The 18,300-nt window shown below is 48.3% G+C and overlaps 2 protein-coding genes across 7 annotated transcripts; both read right to left on the bottom strand.

The window, feature by feature from the left end:
* Positions 1–3,743: 3,743 nt before the first annotated feature.
* On the bottom strand, positions 3,744–8,249 carry LOC100383570 (uncharacterized). Its single transcript, NM_001176218.1, has 11 exons — positions 7,904–8,249; positions 7,402–7,534; positions 7,246–7,317; positions 6,977–7,120; positions 6,816–6,887; positions 6,673–6,732; positions 6,461–6,558; positions 6,212–6,361; positions 5,219–5,560; positions 4,433–4,824; positions 3,744–4,262 (listed from the first exon to the last, which is right to left on the bottom strand). The coding sequence occupies exons 1-11, from the start codon at positions 8,022–8,024 to the stop codon at positions 3,942–3,944; spliced, it is 1,905 nt and encodes a 634-aa protein (NP_001169689.1). The 5' UTR covers positions 8,025–8,249; the 3' UTR covers positions 3,744–3,941.
* A 5,184-nt stretch (positions 8,250–13,433) lies between these two features.
* On the bottom strand, positions 13,434–17,934 carry LOC100277400 (uncharacterized). Of its 6 annotated transcripts, none has more exons than XM_020549633.3 (11): positions 17,849–17,934; positions 17,561–17,696; positions 17,245–17,429; positions 16,328–16,703; positions 16,210–16,243; positions 15,740–15,964; positions 15,504–15,593; positions 14,854–14,919; positions 14,687–14,778; positions 14,555–14,602; positions 13,434–13,855 (listed from the first exon to the last, which is right to left on the bottom strand). In XM_020549633.3, the coding sequence occupies exons 4-11, from the start codon at positions 16,669–16,671 to the stop codon at positions 13,744–13,746; spliced, it is 1,011 nt and encodes a 336-aa protein (XP_020405222.1). In that variant the 5' UTR covers positions 16,672–16,703; positions 17,245–17,429; positions 17,561–17,696; positions 17,849–17,934; the 3' UTR covers positions 13,434–13,743. The 6 variants fall into 6 exon arrangements, with proteins under 6 accessions (XP_020405222.1, XP_020405221.1, XP_035821684.1 ...); XM_020549632.3 differs by having other exon boundaries at positions 17,790–17,933; XM_035965791.1 differs by having other exon boundaries at positions 17,793–17,873.
* Between the last annotated feature and the right edge of the window lie 366 nt (positions 17,935–18,300).

The following is an 18,300-nucleotide window of genomic DNA, read 5'->3' as shown; positions in this document are numbered from 1 at the left end:
CCGCCCGCCGGCGGTTGAGCTCCGCCCGCAAGTCCTTGGTCGGCGCAGCCCTCGCAGAGGGCGAGCGCACCGATGCCGACGCCTCATGCTGACGCTGGGACGAACAGGGCCTGGGCCTGGCTGAGCAAGAGTGCGCCATGTCGAGCAGCCGGTCGACGTCGTCACGCCACTACTTCATGGCCCCTGGCGAGGTCGTGGATCTAGGAGGGTGGCGCAACAACTCCCTGGCTGCGGACAGCGCACCAGGTGCGGCCCTTGACGCCTTGGTTGACTGCGCAGGAGTGTGCTGTCGCGCAGAGGGCACAGCAGCAGCTGCTCCGGGCGCAGGGCGGTTGGAGGCCCGTGGCGTGGAAGAGGCAACCTCCTCCATGGGGAAGTCTTCGGGGATGAAGTCGTGGTGCTCGACGATGTGAACCATGGTGTCGAGCAGGAAAACAAGCAAAAACCTAATGCCAGCCCCCTACCCGGCGTGCCAAATGTCGGAGAGGAAATCCTCGGCCGGGTGGCGGAATGCACCAGCCCTAAATCCTAAGATGAGGAGGGGCCTTAGCGTTTTGCCTGTTACGAGATTGGGGGATGAACACACAAGGATTTAGAGCAGTTCGGGCCACCGGAGCGTAATACCCTACTCCATTGTGTGATGGGTCTGTGTGTGTCTGGTCCTCCCCATGTGTCGTTGCATGCCTCCCCTTTTATAGCTCAAGGGGGCACGTACAAGGGTGCTGAGCCCCGACATGTGGGCTCAGGAACATAACGGATGTAATTCTTGGAGCAACTAATGCTCATCGTTGGAGCAATCTCCTTGTTCCCTCATATCCGCGATCTACGTAGTATTGGCGTGCAGGGGAAGCTTCCCTGGCAATGTACGAGTAATGATGGATGTGCACAGTGCACTTCGCAGCACGGGCGTACTGTTTGGCAATGGAATGGACAGGCATGCCGCCTGCAGGATGGCCTGGGCGTCGTCTGCCAGCTGAGTGGACAGGACACATTAAATGCTGAAGGGGCACATCACCGTCAACGGGATAGTCAGGCGGCGCGTCTTCTCCACAATAAATGCATAGACAGCGCGGCCCAGAGGCCTTACGTCAGGCTCCGCCCGCTGGCTTACGTCACGCGCGGTAGGCCACGTGGCAGCATCGGGCCTCCGCCTGGGCGGGGAGCAGTAGCGTTATGCGGGTAGGTCTGCACCAGGCTGGACCTGGACACATGTCGGCACCGTACCCCTGCCTGAGCAAGGCCTGGGTATTCTCTGCCCCAGAGTCATGGGACCCGGCTGTGGGTAGTCCGGACCCCACGCAGAGGGGTCCGGGACCCGACCCGGAGGTCCGGGTTGCACCCGCGGGGGTTCTGGGCCTTGCTCCGGAGGCCCGGTCTACATGTACAGGGGTCCGACACTTTCCCATGAGGGTCCGAACCCACTGTTGGCATCTTGAAGTGTATCGTTTTCTCTGGTCACATGGTGACCCTGGCCACGTGGCGATCCCGGAGCCGTCCACGTGGTGGAGTTGGGTGCTGTTCACCACGTGACTAGAGGTAGTCGCGTGGGCACCGTGTCATCATGCTGTAGCAAAAGCCTCTAGTCATGTGGGCACCGTGTCATCATGCTGTAGCAAAAGGCACCCTGTTTCAGGGCACGGACGGGTGACTAGATACACTCGCGCGCAGAGGTTGAAGCATACGTGTTATCTGAATGAAATGCCGGCAGACTGCAAAGGTATTTCTTTCACGAGAATCCACAGGCAGGGCAGTTCAATTCAAGAGTACTCAAATCGTATGCTCGCATGTGTACATGGAGAAACTAACTTGAAATGAAAGAAGGGATGGAGTATGTAACACGTACGTACGTACGTGTACCAACCACCACGGTAGTCGGTAGCTCATGCATGGTGTCAAGAAATAATCACGGGCCATTTGCGTGCCCAAGACCCGGAAGCGGATTCACGAGCTGGGGGTTGGCTGGGAAACGACGAAGCGCGACGGCCGACGACGGCAGCAGCAAGCCAGCTACTGTACTAGCCATCATCGGAGGTTGTGCAGCGGGTTGGACTTGGACCCCGTGGGCGCAAGCCTCTTGTCGTCCTCGAACCAGTAGTCGTCGGCCTGCCGGAGCCGCCTCGTCGTGCCGCCGTCCGAGGTGTGCGTCGCGTGGCGATGGTACGGCCTGTCGTCGTCCCGGGCGCGCGCCGCCGCTGGCCGGGCCGAGACGACGACAGTCGCGGTTCCGCTGCTGCCCCCCGTGCCGAGGCGACGCCGTCGCCCTGATGAGCGCGAGCGCCAGAGGGAGGAGCGACGACAGCAGCAGCGCGAGCTTGACTGGCGGCGCTCATACCTAGATGAATTAAGATCGATCTCGCCTGGCCAGCCGCCAACCAGCCTGCCCAAAGAGTGCGGACGACACAGGAGCCGGCCGTCACGGCAGCAGCTGGCCGGCCGGGCAAGGGGCGCAGGAGTGGAGTGGGCGCGCAGTGTCCGTGTCCGAAGAAGAATGGCATGGCATTTGGCGTGTCGTGGTGGCGCTGTAATAATCGGCAATGATGCGACGGGACGACGCGAGCAGCGGAACGGGAAGAAGAAGGGCGACGACGAGGGGGGAGGCGGGGCGACTCCATTTGACGTGGGCGGCGGTCGGCGGACAAAGGCGCAATGAGTGTGCCCCCTCCGCCGCCTGCCTGCCGGCGTCGGTGCACACGTCTGGTTCGCTTGCCTGTCTCTGTCTGCGTTTCCAACGGCCGCACCCGCGCCGTGGTCCGGGTGGCTGCCGTTATCGGGATGGCCGAAGATCCCCTGTCCATTTTCTAGCAAGAGTACGTAGCTCTAGAGATGGCGAAACGGGCCGTCTGGCCCGGTCCGACCCGGACCCGGTAAAGCCCGACCCATCAGACCTAGTTAAAAAACTAGGCCGGATCATCTAAGCCTGTGAGTTCGTTTCTTTGTCCGAGCTCGACCCGCAGCGGACATAAACGGGCCGGATTGGTCCGGTAAACACGAAAAAGCAGACCGAAAAACGGGTTAAACGGGCCGATAAGCATGGTTTAGCGAAAAAATGGACTTAACGGACTTAGAGGTAAACTGTGCTTAGTTTTCTGTCCGAGTCCGGCCCGAACCCGCATAAAACCGGGCCATACCGGGCTCAAATCAGGGCTAAATAGCGGGCATCGTGCCGGACTCGCAGGTCTCGTGCTTATTAGCCATGTATACGAAGCTCATTCACACTCACTGGTATAACTTTAGCCTGGCTTTCAACCAATTCTGCCCTCAGGTTGACAAACCTAAGGCCGTGTTTAGCTTTACCTATATATTGAAGTGAATTAGGATAGAAATTAAAGTAACTTCTAATCATGTCTGGTTTGGTTATTTTAATTCTATGTGTATTAGAATGGATTGAAACAAATCGAGATGGATTTTAACTCGTTATTGATTTAAACCGACTTAATACTATTCGATCCATATGGATCAACGGTGAAACGAGCAAGTTCTCAGTACAGTAAAAAAACAGTCATGAACCAAACACACAGAAACAGATTCTGTGAACCCCTAATACCACGTCTGTATCTACCATATCCTCTCCGGAATGCGTAACGGACCGCTGTTTTACAAGCAGTGGCGCATGTCAGACAGCGCTGCGCACGCCTTGCCTTTCAGCAAAGCAGAAAACACAAACAGGCACCAACCGCTCCGCACTGGGAACTTTGATCTCTATCTCTATATACTCATTCATCTTCATCTCTTTGCCACCAAGTAGACGCGCAACAAGGATGGGCTCACCTCACACAATGCTGCTGTATGTACAAATGAATGCCACCACAGCTATATAGACCATACAATCCATCGCCTTCCCTATGTGTCCAACGCAACACAACAATATAGGGCTTGATACGGCAAAAACACCTACGCCGACCCGTGCGATGCCCGCCGGGTCCGGTCAACCAGCCGGTCGGTCACCTCGGGCCGGAGAGCTCCATGGCTTCCAGGCCGAGCGAGCACTCGTCCGCTGCGAAGTCCATGTACTTCTGGAGCAGGAGCTCCGACGAGACGGACTCCGGCGTGTCCACGTTCTGCGACGCCTCCCATCTCTCCGCGAGCCCGTCCCCCTCCAGCATCCTGATCACCTCGGACATCCTGGGCCGGTGGGACGGGTGGTACTGCGTGCACAGCAAGGACACCTGGACCATCTCCTCCAGCTCCACCCTGTCGTAGCTGCTGCCCAGGTCCTTGTCCACCATCGTGCCTAGCTGCTTTTCTTGGTGGAGTTTCTTCACCTGGAACCACCGACCAGGACGAGGAGAACGTGTTCATGGCACAGTACAGACAGAAAGCTTGCAATGTATGTATGATAGAGGAAAGACAGACAGACAGACGTTCTTCATTTTGAAGTTCCAAAGCAAACCTGAAATCGGACAAGTAAAGTAAACACAAGCTGCATGCTTACCCAGTCGAGCACTCCACCCTTCTGGTTCGCCACCCTTCCGAAATCCAGCGCCTTCTGCCCAGTGATCAGCTCGACTAACAGAACCCCGAACCCAAACACGTCGGTCTTCTCCGACGACTGGCCCGTCGACAGGTACTCCGGCGCGATGTGCCCGACGGTCCCGCGCACCGCGGTCGTGACGTGGGACTCCCTGTGGTCCAGGAGTTTCGCCAGCCCGAAGTCTCCCACGATCGCTTCGAAGTACTCGTCGAGAAGCACGTTGGAAGCCTTTACGTCCCGGTGGATTATCTTCGGGTCGCATTGCTCGTGAAGGTAGAGCAGGCCCCGTGCCGTGCCTAGCGCTATCCTCTTTCTCCTTGGCCAGTCTAGAGCTGGCTTGCCGTTTATATGTTCTGAATAAAATCGAAGAACGTTAATTCGCGTACATGGTTGACAATATAGAGCACGTAGTGACTGTCTGTGATGAGTAGATGCAAAGACCATCTGCAACACACCAGTATATATCAAGCTAGCTTGCCTGTTTGTAGCGAATGGTATAGTCCAGACAACACAAAACTAAGTTTAGTACTCTGCACTATGCAGAAACGCTAATAAGCACATGTTGGAAAGCTGACACATTTCACATGAACTATGATGCATCCATAAACATTTTACTTAAGTATTGTTTTAGCTATTTTCCGCCTCTTGTGCCAACAATAGAATTTTTAGACTTTGCATGCTTAAAAGACTGGACCTGCTTGCAACAGCATATGCACATCAAAGTCATGAGCTAGAAGAGTGACTAACCCCGCAATTGAGAAGCAACACTTCCATTTGGCATATATGGATAAACAAGTAACCTCTCGCTCTCCGTAGTGCAGAACCCAATAAGACGGAGGAGATTACGATGCACAGCCAAGCTTATGACTTCAACTTCAGTTTGGAATTGAACTTCCCCACCGACGGCATTATAATCCTTCAGCCTTTTAACAGCAACAACGGAGCCATCACGCAAATAACCCTTGTATACTATGCCATATCCACCTTCACCTAAGATGTTCTTTGAGTTAAAATTATTAGTAGCTGCACGGAGCTCCTTGAAAGCATACCGCTTTAGATGACCCAAACAAACTTCTGGATCATATTGATCTGCACGTTGAAGAATGTATCAGGTTCAATTAGGCTGCTGCTGTAAAGACAGCTATCATAGCATGCAAACGGAGGACAGTCATTATAGAATGCTAAAAAGATCAAAGCAGGTCTAGAAAGGTAAGATAAAAAAATACCCTGAACCAATGAAAGGTTAGAAAGTGTACATAAAGTAACTAGGAAATCATGATTATGAAATAGCCCATATGCCAAGCCCAAAAGTAACTGGGAGATCATAAAGTAAAAACAAAAAAGCAACATAAGTTTTATGATGTATCCTCCTAATTAATGTCTATGGCACAAAGTTACTAACCCACACAACTATGTACCAGGTGCATCTATTTAATATTCAAATTTGTGGTGATTCTGAAACTCTTTATTAATGCCACATGGCTGAAAACGAAAAACTATCAAGTCTCTTGTGCTATTCAACTTATTGCAACTCCTGTAGCTCAAATTGGCTAACAACACTTTACATCCATGTAAATTTACAGTGGGACTGACGCTGACCAGAAGGCGAAAGCTCTAAGATCATAAATTCTTAAAGTGCTAGCTGTTGCTGCAACTAAGAAGCTAATCTAATGCAATTCACGTCTAGATTTAGGTGGTTGTTATCATGATCACACAAAAACAGATCAAAATGAATATTACCGTTAACATCAAAAAAGATCTGCTGATTTCGCCTATGACGCCACCAAAGAAGCATACCAACTACAACAGCGACAAAAGCCACTGAACCAACAGTTGCTCCACATATTGTAGCAATATGATGGCTCCTTCCAATACCTTGTTGTGGCTGAGCTGAGGAAAAGGAGACATTAGTGAGTGCCACCAGAAGAAAAGGTGTTTACTTTCTTCTGTTACGCCTTCCCAAATTTGAACAATGGAAAGAGATCTCACTTTTCAGATCATCTGGTGGGTAAGAGAGTGGGTCAAGTGACACAGAAGAGCAGCTATCTCCAGAATTATTACCACAAATCATTGGATTTCCAGCTATGCTGTATGAACAAATAATAAAATCAATGTGTGGCTATGCAAACTGTAATCCTGGCATAGCATGCAGTGTTCAGGCTGAAATCATTTCGTCCATCAAAATGAAAAAAAAAACTTACATAAAGGTTCTTGCAGAAATCTTGGGTAATGGGCCACTGAGATTGTTAAACGAAAGATCTCTATAACAGAAGCCAACTCAAGTGAATCAGTACTGAAATAGGGAAGACAAAAAAAAACAATAAAATGGGATTGCAGAGCATACACGAGAGCAAAACCATCAATGCTGGCAATTGAATCAGGCAGAACTCCAGACAAGCTATTATTGTTCAACTTCCTGGTAGCAACGAGAGCTAGAAATGAGCCAAACGAAATCACTGTGATCAGCGAGAGTGTTGTAAATCAAGATTGAAGTAAGAATCTTACAAATAATTGAGGTTCTTCAGATTTCCAAGCGAGCCTGGGATACTCCCCGTGAGCTGGTTATCTGACATGTCAAGAGTCTTTAGCATCCCCAGCCTTCCTATCGTACTGGGAATAGGTCCAGAAATCACGTTGTTCTGCAACAGCCTGTCGATCAGCAAAAACAGAGCATTTTGATTCATTCAACCAGATTGGACCACTAAGGAAACCTTAAGTTTAGAATTTTGAAGTGCTGTTGCTATTGGTAAACAATAGGGGATGCGTGAACTTACACAGATTGCAGCCTGGTGAGGTTACCGATGCCGGGTGATAACTTCCCAGACAAGCTCTGGCTAGGCAGTCCTCTGTAAACGAAGGAACGCATGTGAGAAGATCGAGCCACCGCCGGTGCTCTTGAGAATGGGCATGAACAAGGGAGCGTGACGTACAAGGCGGAGACGTAGCCGTCGGAGGAGCACGTGACCATCCTCCAGCTGCAGGGGTCGACGGAGTTGATGTCCCAGTTGTCGAGCACGTTGTAGGGGTCCTCCAGCTCCGTCTTGATGGCCATCAGAGCCACCACTGCGGTTCAGCCACAGGCAAGGCAGGTTCAGGTTCACCAAATTTGTGGTGCCAAGAAACAGCTAAAAGTCGAGAGACATGGTGAGTGATGAGGAAGCAAAAGCACATCAGGTTCATTCCGCTTAATGTTCTTCTGCATAGGCATAGCGGATCTTGTACCATCATCTTTGAAACCAGGGAACTCCCAACCCGACAGAGAGGCAGAGGATTTCTCAACGAGATTTCAGGAAAAAAAAACTGTGTTGCTTGATTGAAAATGTTGGCCATCAAGCCATGTGTCTTTTTTTCCCTTCCCAGAATACGAAAAGATGGGCATTTTGTTAAGACTTCGGAGACGAGGAGAAGAGCAGGGTAGGGTAGGTAAGGTACCTTCGTAGTTGATGCCGGCAGGGGAGAGCGTGGCGTTGGACGGCGGCAGGATCAAGGCGAGCAGAGCAGCGAGCGCCACCCAGCACCACCCCATCCACATCCGGGGCTCCCGCGCCCGCATCGCTGCAACGCAACCCCCGCAGATTCAATTCGGCGAACAAGCCGGAGAAGATGGAGGGGCAGAGACCAGTCGCCAGCCCACAGCCCTCCAACGCACAATTCCGCCGCCGCAGCAGCAGGGAGGAGGAAGAAGAAGAAGCGGCGGTGGCAGCGGCAGCGCTCGCGAAATCAGCAGCCAAGAAGGACCCTGTCTTTCCGACGGTCCATGTCCAGTCCGGAGTCCGGACACCCAATGATGCCACCGCGGACGCAGCGCGAAAGCGAGAGGGGTTCACGCGAGCTCCGCAGAGGCAGATGGTGGGGTGTGGTGGCCGTGGCCTGGTGAGTAGTGTGGGGGCACGCAGGGGGGCCGCAGCAGGGAGCGAGGGAGGGAAACGCCAACGAGCAGGGGCAGCAGCACACAGCAGCCTGTGCCTGTGCCTGTGCGGCTGTGCCAGCCCCTTCCCCACCTATCAATCCACCACCATGCTCCTGCCCCTGCTGCCGCGGCCGCTGTCCGCTGATGCCCACCCACTCCGCGCCGCTGCAAACGGCCAAGCGCTTTTCCCCGCGGCCCGGCCCGACCTGCCACGGGCGCGCATGCCTAGCCACCTCCAATCCGTTTTCGAGGATGTCCGGGTTTCTCTGCATAAAAAGTTTCTATAGAGCAACTCCAGAAATTCTCTAAAAGACTTCCTAAATCAATAATTTAGGTAGTTAACATGAAAATTATTCTCCAACAGTTCTCTAAATGAACTTTCTAAATTTAACAACTTGTCATCTAACCTCATTTTCTCTCTACATTTGGCAACCATTTAACAACTCCCTAAACAAAAATGTTGACTGCATTATATAGTTTTTGTGACTTATTTTTTATGTGGATAAATACAATACAAAATTACAACCTATATTTAGAGAACTATTGGAGAACTCACATTTTTTTACTCCAAAAGTCATTTAGCAACTTCTTAAACCTGTGATTTAGAGAGCTAAAATTTACATAACTATTGGAGTTGCTCTTAGTTCGTATCTCGTCAAGGTTTAACAAATTTATCTAATCTTATCATTCAAACAGTTTCTGTGATAGAGACTAGTACTAAATTCTAGTTAGACGTGTGTAAGCATTTTTATTTGTTCCTCTACATTTTTTTCCCTGGAAAACGTGCGCGCATTTTTAGAAAAATGGGAGGAGATGCTCTTGCTGATTTCCTACCTCCCAAGACTCTTTTGTGTGCGTTTATGACACATGCCATTTGATACTTCTCACGTACAGAAGAGAAAAGAAAAAAAAAACAAAGTTCAACTTGCCGACGGCTGCATGGATATCAGCCTTGTTCAGAGAAGACGGCAGATGCTTGGTCTCGCAGGAGCCTTGCTCATCGCCTCATCGGAACGCGTAATGTATTACTGCTACAGGCGGCAGTGTCGAATTTGCTGGTTTAAACAACTCATCTGCCTGCCTTTTGGCGAGGATAAACAACCCATCTGCCTGCCTGATCGCAACTTTAGCACAAGCTTTTCAGTGTTCTTTCTGGCTGTCACCATCTCCACGACGTCTAATCTACCCTACCAAACGACAGTGCTAATGACAGGAGCACAGGGCGCATGTTTGTCACGAGCTGGTAGTCTAACGAAACCGAGACGTACTGTGAGCACGACTCTCTACGCTGCCGATACTGTGGTAGCGTAACGCTGCCAGCACAGCGATTAATAAAAGAACGGAATGATGGGGAATATGAGAAAAAAGCTGGAGGGAAGGTTAAAAAAAATCAAAGCTTGCTGGGCACTGGCGAGTCACGTGCCTCGCCTTTTATTTTGTCCCGTCCTTTCTTGTCTCTTTTTCATCAGTGTCATGCTGGTAGTGGTGGCGGTAGAATCTTGTTCACCTAGATATTTACATTCGACGGCGGGGACATCCGGTCGCCGGCCAGCTTGCTGCTGTGTTTTTTTTTTTTTGATTGGATGGTGTTCGTCGTTCACGCACTAATCAACTTCTTTAAGCCTATATACCATCAGATTAGTGATTGGTAGGTGAACCGAGATTACTTCTTTTGTAAAGGATGGCATTCGATCATAGCCGGTCCATGTCCATCCCAATATACAGTGCTAACGCGGTGTTCAAAAGAATATGAAGTGTGATAGGGTTATAAATGTCCAAATAATATAGGTCGGCACACTTTTGGTCTAGTACCAATCCAACTCGACAAGTACCAAAACATGTCTGGACCAGGTCGACAAGATGATCGGGTCGTGTTTGGCTCGGTCCGACCCATTCCAACGGCGCGCCTGTGACCTAGGGAGGCCATAAGCACCCCGCTCTTTGCTCCCATGCCCCCGACACCCGACGGGCCAACCCCACTCGCCCATGCTCTAGAGCCCTCTCGATTACCCTATTTCCTGACTCTTGGTCGCCTCTCCGTCCCTAAATCTAAAATCACCCCCCCCCTCTCGGTCTCTCCTTTCGATCCACCCCATCATCGCCGGTAGGTCACCGACGTCGGCCAGTAGGCACCGCTTGGACACCTATATTTTTAGTTATAAACGGTCGATCAGTAAGCTCTGGTGAGTCTCATGTTTTGTCGCCAGTCGCCTTAACTCTAATCGCCTCGAAGGCTTGATCTTTGAGTCAGATCTTATTTCTTTGACTAGGATACTCGTCGGGGGAGACAACGACTCCTAGGTTTAGGGTGTCGGCTTCTAATCCTCCCCGAATCGTGGTTTCCCTGACCCTAAATTCCTAATCCTCTCTAATTCTTGGCTCTCCTCCTCGCTTGCCTATAGTTTTAGTCAAACATGAGGTAGGTAAGATGCCTTAGGACAAATGAAAATACGATATGGTTCAATGCGGCGGAAGTATGTGCTATGGAAAAGTTGTAAACTATTTAGTTGAAACAACTATAAAATCCACCACATACCTCTCCTTTTTAAGACCTTGTTCGTTTATTCAGTAATGCACCAGAAACCGTTTCATTTGATCAAAACTATAAAAAAAAGTAAACCGACTTCGTTTACTCCAGAACGGTTCCACTGCAATCGTTCCGGTTAGAATGATAAGTTTATTTATACTAGTATTGATTAGTTGGAATTGTTCGTGATCACAAATTCACAATCCGACGAATAGGGCTTAAGAATAATTCCATGGGAACAGAACGGGCGGACGCTAAAACAGCTCCGGAATATCTGTCCATTTTCACATATTTTAAAAAGTTGCGAGGACGGCGGCCAGAACGGGAATAGGACTCCGAATCCGGCGAGGCCGTTTGCGTCTACCCCCTCGTGGGCAGGCGGCACGACGGCATGCCAACCCTGACCCGAACTCCGACGAGCCAGCGAGCAAAGCGGCTTTGTCGCGTGGCCGGGAGATGGCCGGCCGGCACGCTGACGCTGGCAAATCCAATCCAAACCCCATGCTGCTGTCTCCGAGCCTATTCCCTCCGTCCCCAAAAAACCATTATTTCACGCGGGGACGAGTTTGAACGAGCACGGAGAGGAGCCAGCGGCGCGGATGCCGACGGAGCGGAGCGGGAATGTGAGCGCCGTACCAAACAACAGTGATCCTCCTCCTCGGGCGCGGCGGATGATCCCGGCCCGCATGGACGGTCTCTTGAGCGAGTACAGTAGCAACTATAGCAAACCCCATGAGCTCCCTCCCAAGGGCCAAGGCCAAGAGGGATCAGTCGCGGCACCTCCTTCAAGACGGGAGCGACGACAAGGCGCAATGCGCCAGCGCGCTGGAGTGCGTACGAGCGAGTGGCCATGGTCGTCGACTGACGACTGGTCGTGGAATGCGATCTGTTCGCCGTCTTGGGACGGGAGTCCGTGGCCGGACAGCGCGGCGTCGGCTTGCGCATGCGACGCCGACGCGGCGCGAGAGACGGGATGGATGCACGGCGCGGGGCAAAAGCCAACGGGAGCGAGCCGAGCGGGCGGCGGTCGCCTGGCCTGGCCTGCCAGGGGCGCGCACGTGACTCCGCGGCCTGCCACTCTGCACTTGTGCAGTAGTACATGCGTGTTATACAGTACGAAAAGATGCGAGGTGGGCATGGCCCTGCCGGTCCCACCGACGCGTTCTGGCTCGGCACATCAGCCAGGACCACGGCCCATCCGAGAATCACTGCGTGGCGTGGGCGTGGCGGGACTCCCGGGCCGGAAAAGAAGGAAACACTCTCAGCCTCTGAGGCCCAAGACCTTACAGCCCATTTTGTGCTGCTGTTTCCCTTGTCTCTCCCAGCCCAAACACTTCAGAGAGGCGCCGCCGAGCTGTGTCTGCTTAAAATAAATCTTCAGAGGATGATCAGACTGTATGGAGCTCTAGCTCTAATGGTCGAGATTCTTCAGTGCAATCTGTTTATGCAGTGATTAATCAATCATAGAGGGGTGACTGACACCTGTGTTTGTTCATGCTGTTTTCTATATTCCTTCAGGCCTTGTTCGTTTGTACCGGATTGGTGGGTCGAAACGATTACTAACCGGATTGCTTCTTTAATTTATATAAACTTTGATTAGGTAGAACGATTCCGGATGCAATCCAACACAAAAGAACAAGGTCTCAGTGTTGTTCGCTTGGAGCAAGGGTGGGCGCTTCTGCGCAACTGTAGCAGAACCAAGCTGCCCAACCGCCAAGGATCGCCTGGACTGGAGCAACGAAAGCTTCTCCAGTGTTGGACTCGTCGGTTGCGCTGCGTTGGGGGACAGGATTGTTCGGCTGCAATGCAACTCATCAGAACGATATCTCTAGCCAAAATGTGTTGGATAACTGTTTTCATGGCTTTTAGGCCTTTTTTTCTGTTTGCGGCGGGCGTTTGAACTTAGGTGATGTTTGATTCGCGAAATTTAATGTAAATGATAATAGTAACGATTTACACTCGAATACCGGTGGTAACAAATTTGAATAGGACGGTATTCATTTGTAGTATAATATCGATTATGATTGGACTTAAACAAACATGATTTAACGTTATCGATTACACATTATGTTACCAATATATGAACCAAACGTCACCTTAACTGTTTGAACGTTTCAGGATCAATAAAGCAAGAAAAACTTTTCCCTGGAAAAAGTTCTTAATATTGACAGCTAGATAGATTCACTATAAAGAACTATTACATAATTAATTTAATAATATTTATTTTGTAATATTAAAATTTTCTATATACTCTGATCAAACTTTAAAACATTGTACTCCTCGAAAAAGTGAGAATCGTACTCTTTCATAAACGGAAGAAGTAACACACATGACAGCTTCCAGGAAAATAAACAAACTAGGTAAGGGTCTACCTTAGAATAATTAAAGTTAGTTAATTAGTTAGCTAGACTTAACTAAAAAAATAGACTACCTATTAGCTCTCCTATTTGAATAAACTAGGGCTAATATTTAGCTATTTACCAGTTAGCTCCGGTATTAAACAGGGCCTAAGTCACAAAAACGAGCATGAAATTTGCTGGAAACGATTGAATATATTAGCGGACTGTACACATGTCTGATATCTCCATTGGGGGTAAACAAAAAAAAGGGTATGATGCTGGAGACAACAGCTGGTTTAAATAAGCTGCTGGTCTCGAAATTTTTGGAACATGCTCTGTCAATCTACATGTCCACTTCCGGAGAAACCCGTCGACAGACAGGTGTGATCTATTTCAATGTGATTCCGTGGTGCATACAGTTTGCAGAACCTCCGCTTAATTTTTTTGCTGAAGGAAGCGTATAGAGACAACCAACTCCATCTATTGTCGTCCTTGATTACTTCGCATAAGTTTGAGGGAACCAGCTTTCCAGCAACATATGCTTGAGCCTCAGCACCAGGGCGAACATGCCGTAGCATGGGAGGTGCAGCAGTGCCACCACCAGGTACCTGCCAGGAATCACAGTTTTTTTTTTAATTTCTTTCAGGCTGATGAAATCGTAGTTTACAGCAATACTGGCATAAGAGTATGGTAGAAAGAGCATGATAGCGATTTTATTGATGGCTTGTGTGTAAAATGAGTGCGACGACCAAAAGTATTACTATTTAGGCACCAAATTGTTTTGTCCTTTGTATGTTATTGCATCTGTTCATGTGGTAATAGGATTTTCATAGCTATCCCCCCTAGCTTGTGATTCTGCTGTCATTTACTGTCTAGATTCTACCTTTTTCTTAGACTAAGGCCCTGTTTGTTTACTCTCTAGATTATATAACCCAACTTAAATAAGTTAAGAGACAAACAAATAACAGAGATTATTAGGTGAATTATATAATATAGAACCTAGATTATGATAATACATAAGCAGATCATTAGATGCTTATATAATCCATAAGGCCTTGTTCGGTTAATCCCGTTAGCTATGGATTGGACGGGATTGGAAAAAATTGAGAACAATTTTGACTTGTTTGGGATTTGAACCCACCCAAACCCACTCAATCCACATGGATTTAGAGCTAACCGAACAGGCCCTAAGCTGGATTATATAATCCTGGAAGTAAACAAACAGAGCCAAACTAATGCGTAAGCTACACATGAGACCATGGTATTTAGCAAAAATAGAGTCACTTGTTTCGTCTAGTCGACCTTACCATACAGGTGCACCAGGGAATGTCAAGTCTAGAAATGGGTAAGGCCACCTGAACAAAGCAAAAAAAAAAAGTTATGCATCAGAACTGCACACCGTTAGGAAGAAGAAACAAGAACCAAGTTCGTAGTGTTACCCTATTGACACGAAAAAGTGGACGATCCACTGAACATTAACAAAAATGCCCGTCCACAGTAGGAAGTATGCTATCCTAAACCACGGGAAATGCTGCACTTGTGGATAAAATGATCAGTTGACCATGATATGGATCAATGTTGTGAGCTTGCGGCATGAGACGTTTACCAGTCTGTTTAGAGCTGCATCTCCAACTATGAAGACAACGTTGATTGAATGTGTCCCAATCAGAATCTGTGATGCACATATTAAGAGCTTTTAAGAAATTTAAAAAATACGAATACAAATAACAAACCTCCAATAAACAAATAAATCTCTATTTTGTACTATGATTATATATTGGTATGAGTAGCACGTAATCAACGTAACATTTCATTCTTACAAAGCAATAGGCCACTACTGATGCACCTATAAAAAAGTGCTTAGCACTTGTATACATCCACTTCTGCCTCCCTTAAATCATGTACAAAAGATACATAAGCAATACTGGCAGGCCGAAAGGTTTTATGTTCTTGCGTGTTTTTATCTCTTTATTAATATAGGCAGAGCTCATGACATGTGTTCCAAAAAATAAATGAGTCTCAAAGGTGACCAAATTACAAAGTAACTGATAAAAAGTCACATACCATTAAGTTATATATACTACCATACCAGAGTTCCAAAATCCCTAGGTATATATAGTGAATTATGGTCTTCAAGGTAAATTTTAAAGGAAAAAGTAATGTGTACGAAAGACTTTAGTTAATATGGTTCACCAAACAAGTAAGACTGTACAGTAGATTGTTAGTGTTCCTAAAATCGCAAAAGGGATCACTCACAAAATCCATCTTGTACTGATTGTGGGCAAGGAAAGGGTACAGAATAAACCAGAACACCAAATCTGTAATCATCACAGCACCTGCATTTGTCTGGAAAGAAACACAGAATGAGTGGAGTGGCAATGTCAGTCATCTTTCATGTTTCTCTTCATTACTTTTATTAATGTAAAATAGGTCAACTTTTTGCAAAAAAAATGTGAAGCAATGGCACATCCTTATGATGGTTGACGACTTACCTGAAACATGATCTGGAACATATAACCCCAAACTCCTGCTATTTCTCCACCATTGTTTGTTTTAGTGTCATGAGAAATTTTGATTGCAGGGTCATATACACTTTCCGCAGTTGGAGCTATCATATATGTGCCATGATCTGCACCAGATCTTACCGGATCATATCTATCCCCACCAGTATTGTAAACATACTGATAGCATCCATATATAGAAAGTAACGATCCAAGCTGAAGATAAAGAGGGTAGTACTGGTTAAAAAATCATGAGCAAGAATACATAACTCGAGTGTCCAGTCTGTTTCAGATAATATCCTCAAAAGAAAATTCATATAAGCCTTTGTATCAATGTTGCAGGAGTGCAGTGAGATGTGATGTCAGTGTCAGTTACTGAAACTCAAGGTTAAGTATAACAACAAAAGTGACAAATAACCAAAACAAAACGCAAGCCAAAGTTCCATTGGCAAACTACATACCCCAAAATACAAGGTGACAAGCAAGAACGTCCACCTGCCAAACATACAACATCATTTCAGCATAAGTTTTTTTTAATTGTTGGTAGTGGAACTAATTCTGGGATGAAAATGAGCTCACTGAGTGTAGTATAGGAAGATACTCCATCCATCAGTAATGATGTCGACCACGAGCAGCGAAGCCAAAACGAAGAAGGCCACAACGCGAAATGCCAGCAGCCAGCCAGGGTGGATACCCTCAAGGCATGTCTTCCAGCAATCTTCAAGATAAACAACACCAGGTCTGACACGTGGTAACGCCTCTTCTCTGTCTCCACCGTCATCGCCATTGCTGTCCGGTGAACTGGCCCCCTCGTACTTCTTAATCAGGAAGAATGCCAAGGCCATGCAGGAGTAGACCCAGAGCGCGCACAGCAAGAACCTCCAGTTGAGCCAGTACTCCGGTTGAGTAGTGTCCACGGCCATGGCTGAGGATTGGAATGCTTAATTAACCGTCCCTGCCATCATATATCAGCAACACATTATATAAGTTTGCTGTCCTCGTCGTTCTCATTAAAATCTGATACTATACTTGCGCCAGTCCGTTAAAGAAACAGTGCCAAAGTCCCTAAACCGAGGCCAGCTTCCCCCCCCCCCCCCCCCCCCCCCCCCCCCGCAAATAGGGAGACGCTGCTTCAACCCGCGACCTGGTGGCCTGCGCCAGTCCATTCATCAATCAAGGATAAAAAGAAGCACTTTTTTCCTTGCCTTCCCGGCTAATAGAGAGATCAACGCAATACAGAATCCTAATTGCCAAATAGAGAAAGCAGGGGAAAAGAACAGGCCAAAGAAAGTGAGACACACAAAACACTATTCGGAGATTCAGAACCTATGCCGCAACCTGGTCGGCCTGGGTACCCCACGCAAAAGGTAAAGATGCGACATTTGCCCGTCCTTCATTGACGCGCACACACGAAACAAACGAACAAAACGAAGCGGAAGGCATCAAGAAACCTATCGTCTGAGAGAGTATGAAGTGGGGAAGGAAGCTGAGTTTACCGGCGATTGATTCGTCAACAGGATCGCGCAGACACACCAGCGGATCGGACAGAGTGGTTAAAGAAGACACCGAGAACCACTACTCACTCCCCTTGCCCGCTTGCCCTCTCCAAGCTCCGTCCGGTTCCTTCCACCTAGTTCGTGTGATGCGCCTTCCTCCGACGAGTGAACTACTGTTGCAGCATCTAGATTGAGATCGGGGGAGGATACATCGGACATGTGCGCATCAGTGTATCCGCAATAAAAAAAAAAGAACACGGAATCAGAAAATGCTAGTCAAAATCTAAAACGCATAGAGATAGAGATCATGAATTACGATATGCGGATGGGCAGCAGATCCCTGCCAGTTCCTCGCAAGAATCTCCGGCTCCGAGTCAAAGTGCCGGCGGTGGACTCGTGCTGGCGGTGGACTCGGGAAGCCTCTCGTCTGGGTGTGGCGCCTCCTCTCCCACCTGTCCCAGAGCAGCAGCAGCCGCAGGCAAAGACAGGGCGAGAAGTGAGCGAACGGACCAAGAAAGAACCAATCGCGACGAGGACCAACCAACCACGGGGTCAGGTGATCTGGGAGACGCGATGAGGATGAGATGGAGCAAGTTTTTCCGACCTGGACCGCTTGCTTGGAATGGAATGGGACCATTCGATGGATAGATGACACATTTATCATTTGCTTGTGTCGATTTGCCTTTGCGACCGCAAGGAATCAAAATGTTATGTTTCTCACGTCGCAACAAGTACACCCGAACGTTCTGGGGTTCTGGCACGTGCGTGACCAAAGAGACGAGCAATGAAACAAACAATCACTGCCATACCTGAATGAAATGCAGATGTTCTATGAGGTCCCGCTTTGGATCCTTTAGGTTAAATTTCATTTCAATAGTTATAATTTAAGCATAGATTAATAATATGGTTTTATATCATCGGTGTTATATATATAATAAAGACATTTATGTGCTACATTTATGTTATAGGGTAGCGAGCCAAAATGTATATTATAAATTGCAGAATAGAAATATAGTTCGATGAAATCAATTTTCATCCTTTCGTTCTATAAATTTA

Source organism: Zea mays, chromosome 3 (assembly GCF_902167145.1).
Source record: "Zea mays cultivar B73 chromosome 3, Zm-B73-REFERENCE-NAM-5.0, whole genome shotgun sequence".
Classification (NCBI taxonomy): domain Eukaryota; kingdom Viridiplantae; phylum Streptophyta; class Magnoliopsida; order Poales; family Poaceae; genus Zea; species Zea mays.
This window is presented reverse-complemented; position numbering and strand designations above follow the sequence as displayed.

Coding starts and splice junctions, on each gene's coding strand:
- LOC100383570 (NM_001176218.1), bottom strand. CDS start 8,024: ATGCGGGCGCGGGAGCCCCGGATGTGGATGGGGTGGTGCTGGGTGGCG. Junction 6,888..6,976: donor CTGAAGAACCTCAATTATTT/GTAAGATTCTTA, acceptor CGTTGCTACCAG/GAAGTTGAACAATAATAGCT. Junction 6,559..6,672: donor ATTTCTGCAAGAACCTTTAT/GTAAGTTTTTTT, acceptor TTGTTCATACAG/CATAGCTGGAAATCCAATGA.
- LOC100277400 (XM_020549633.3), bottom strand. CDS start 16,671: ATGGCCGTGGACACTACTCAACCGGAGTACTGGCTCAACTGGAGGTTC. Junction 15,594..15,739: donor TGTTCCAGATCATGTTTCAG/GTAAGTCGTCAA, acceptor GTTTCTTTCCAG/ACAAATGCAGGTGCTGTGAT. Junction 14,779..14,853: donor ATGCAGCTCTAAACAGACTG/GTAAACGTCTCA, acceptor CCACAAGTGCAG/CATTTCCCGTGGTTTAGGAT.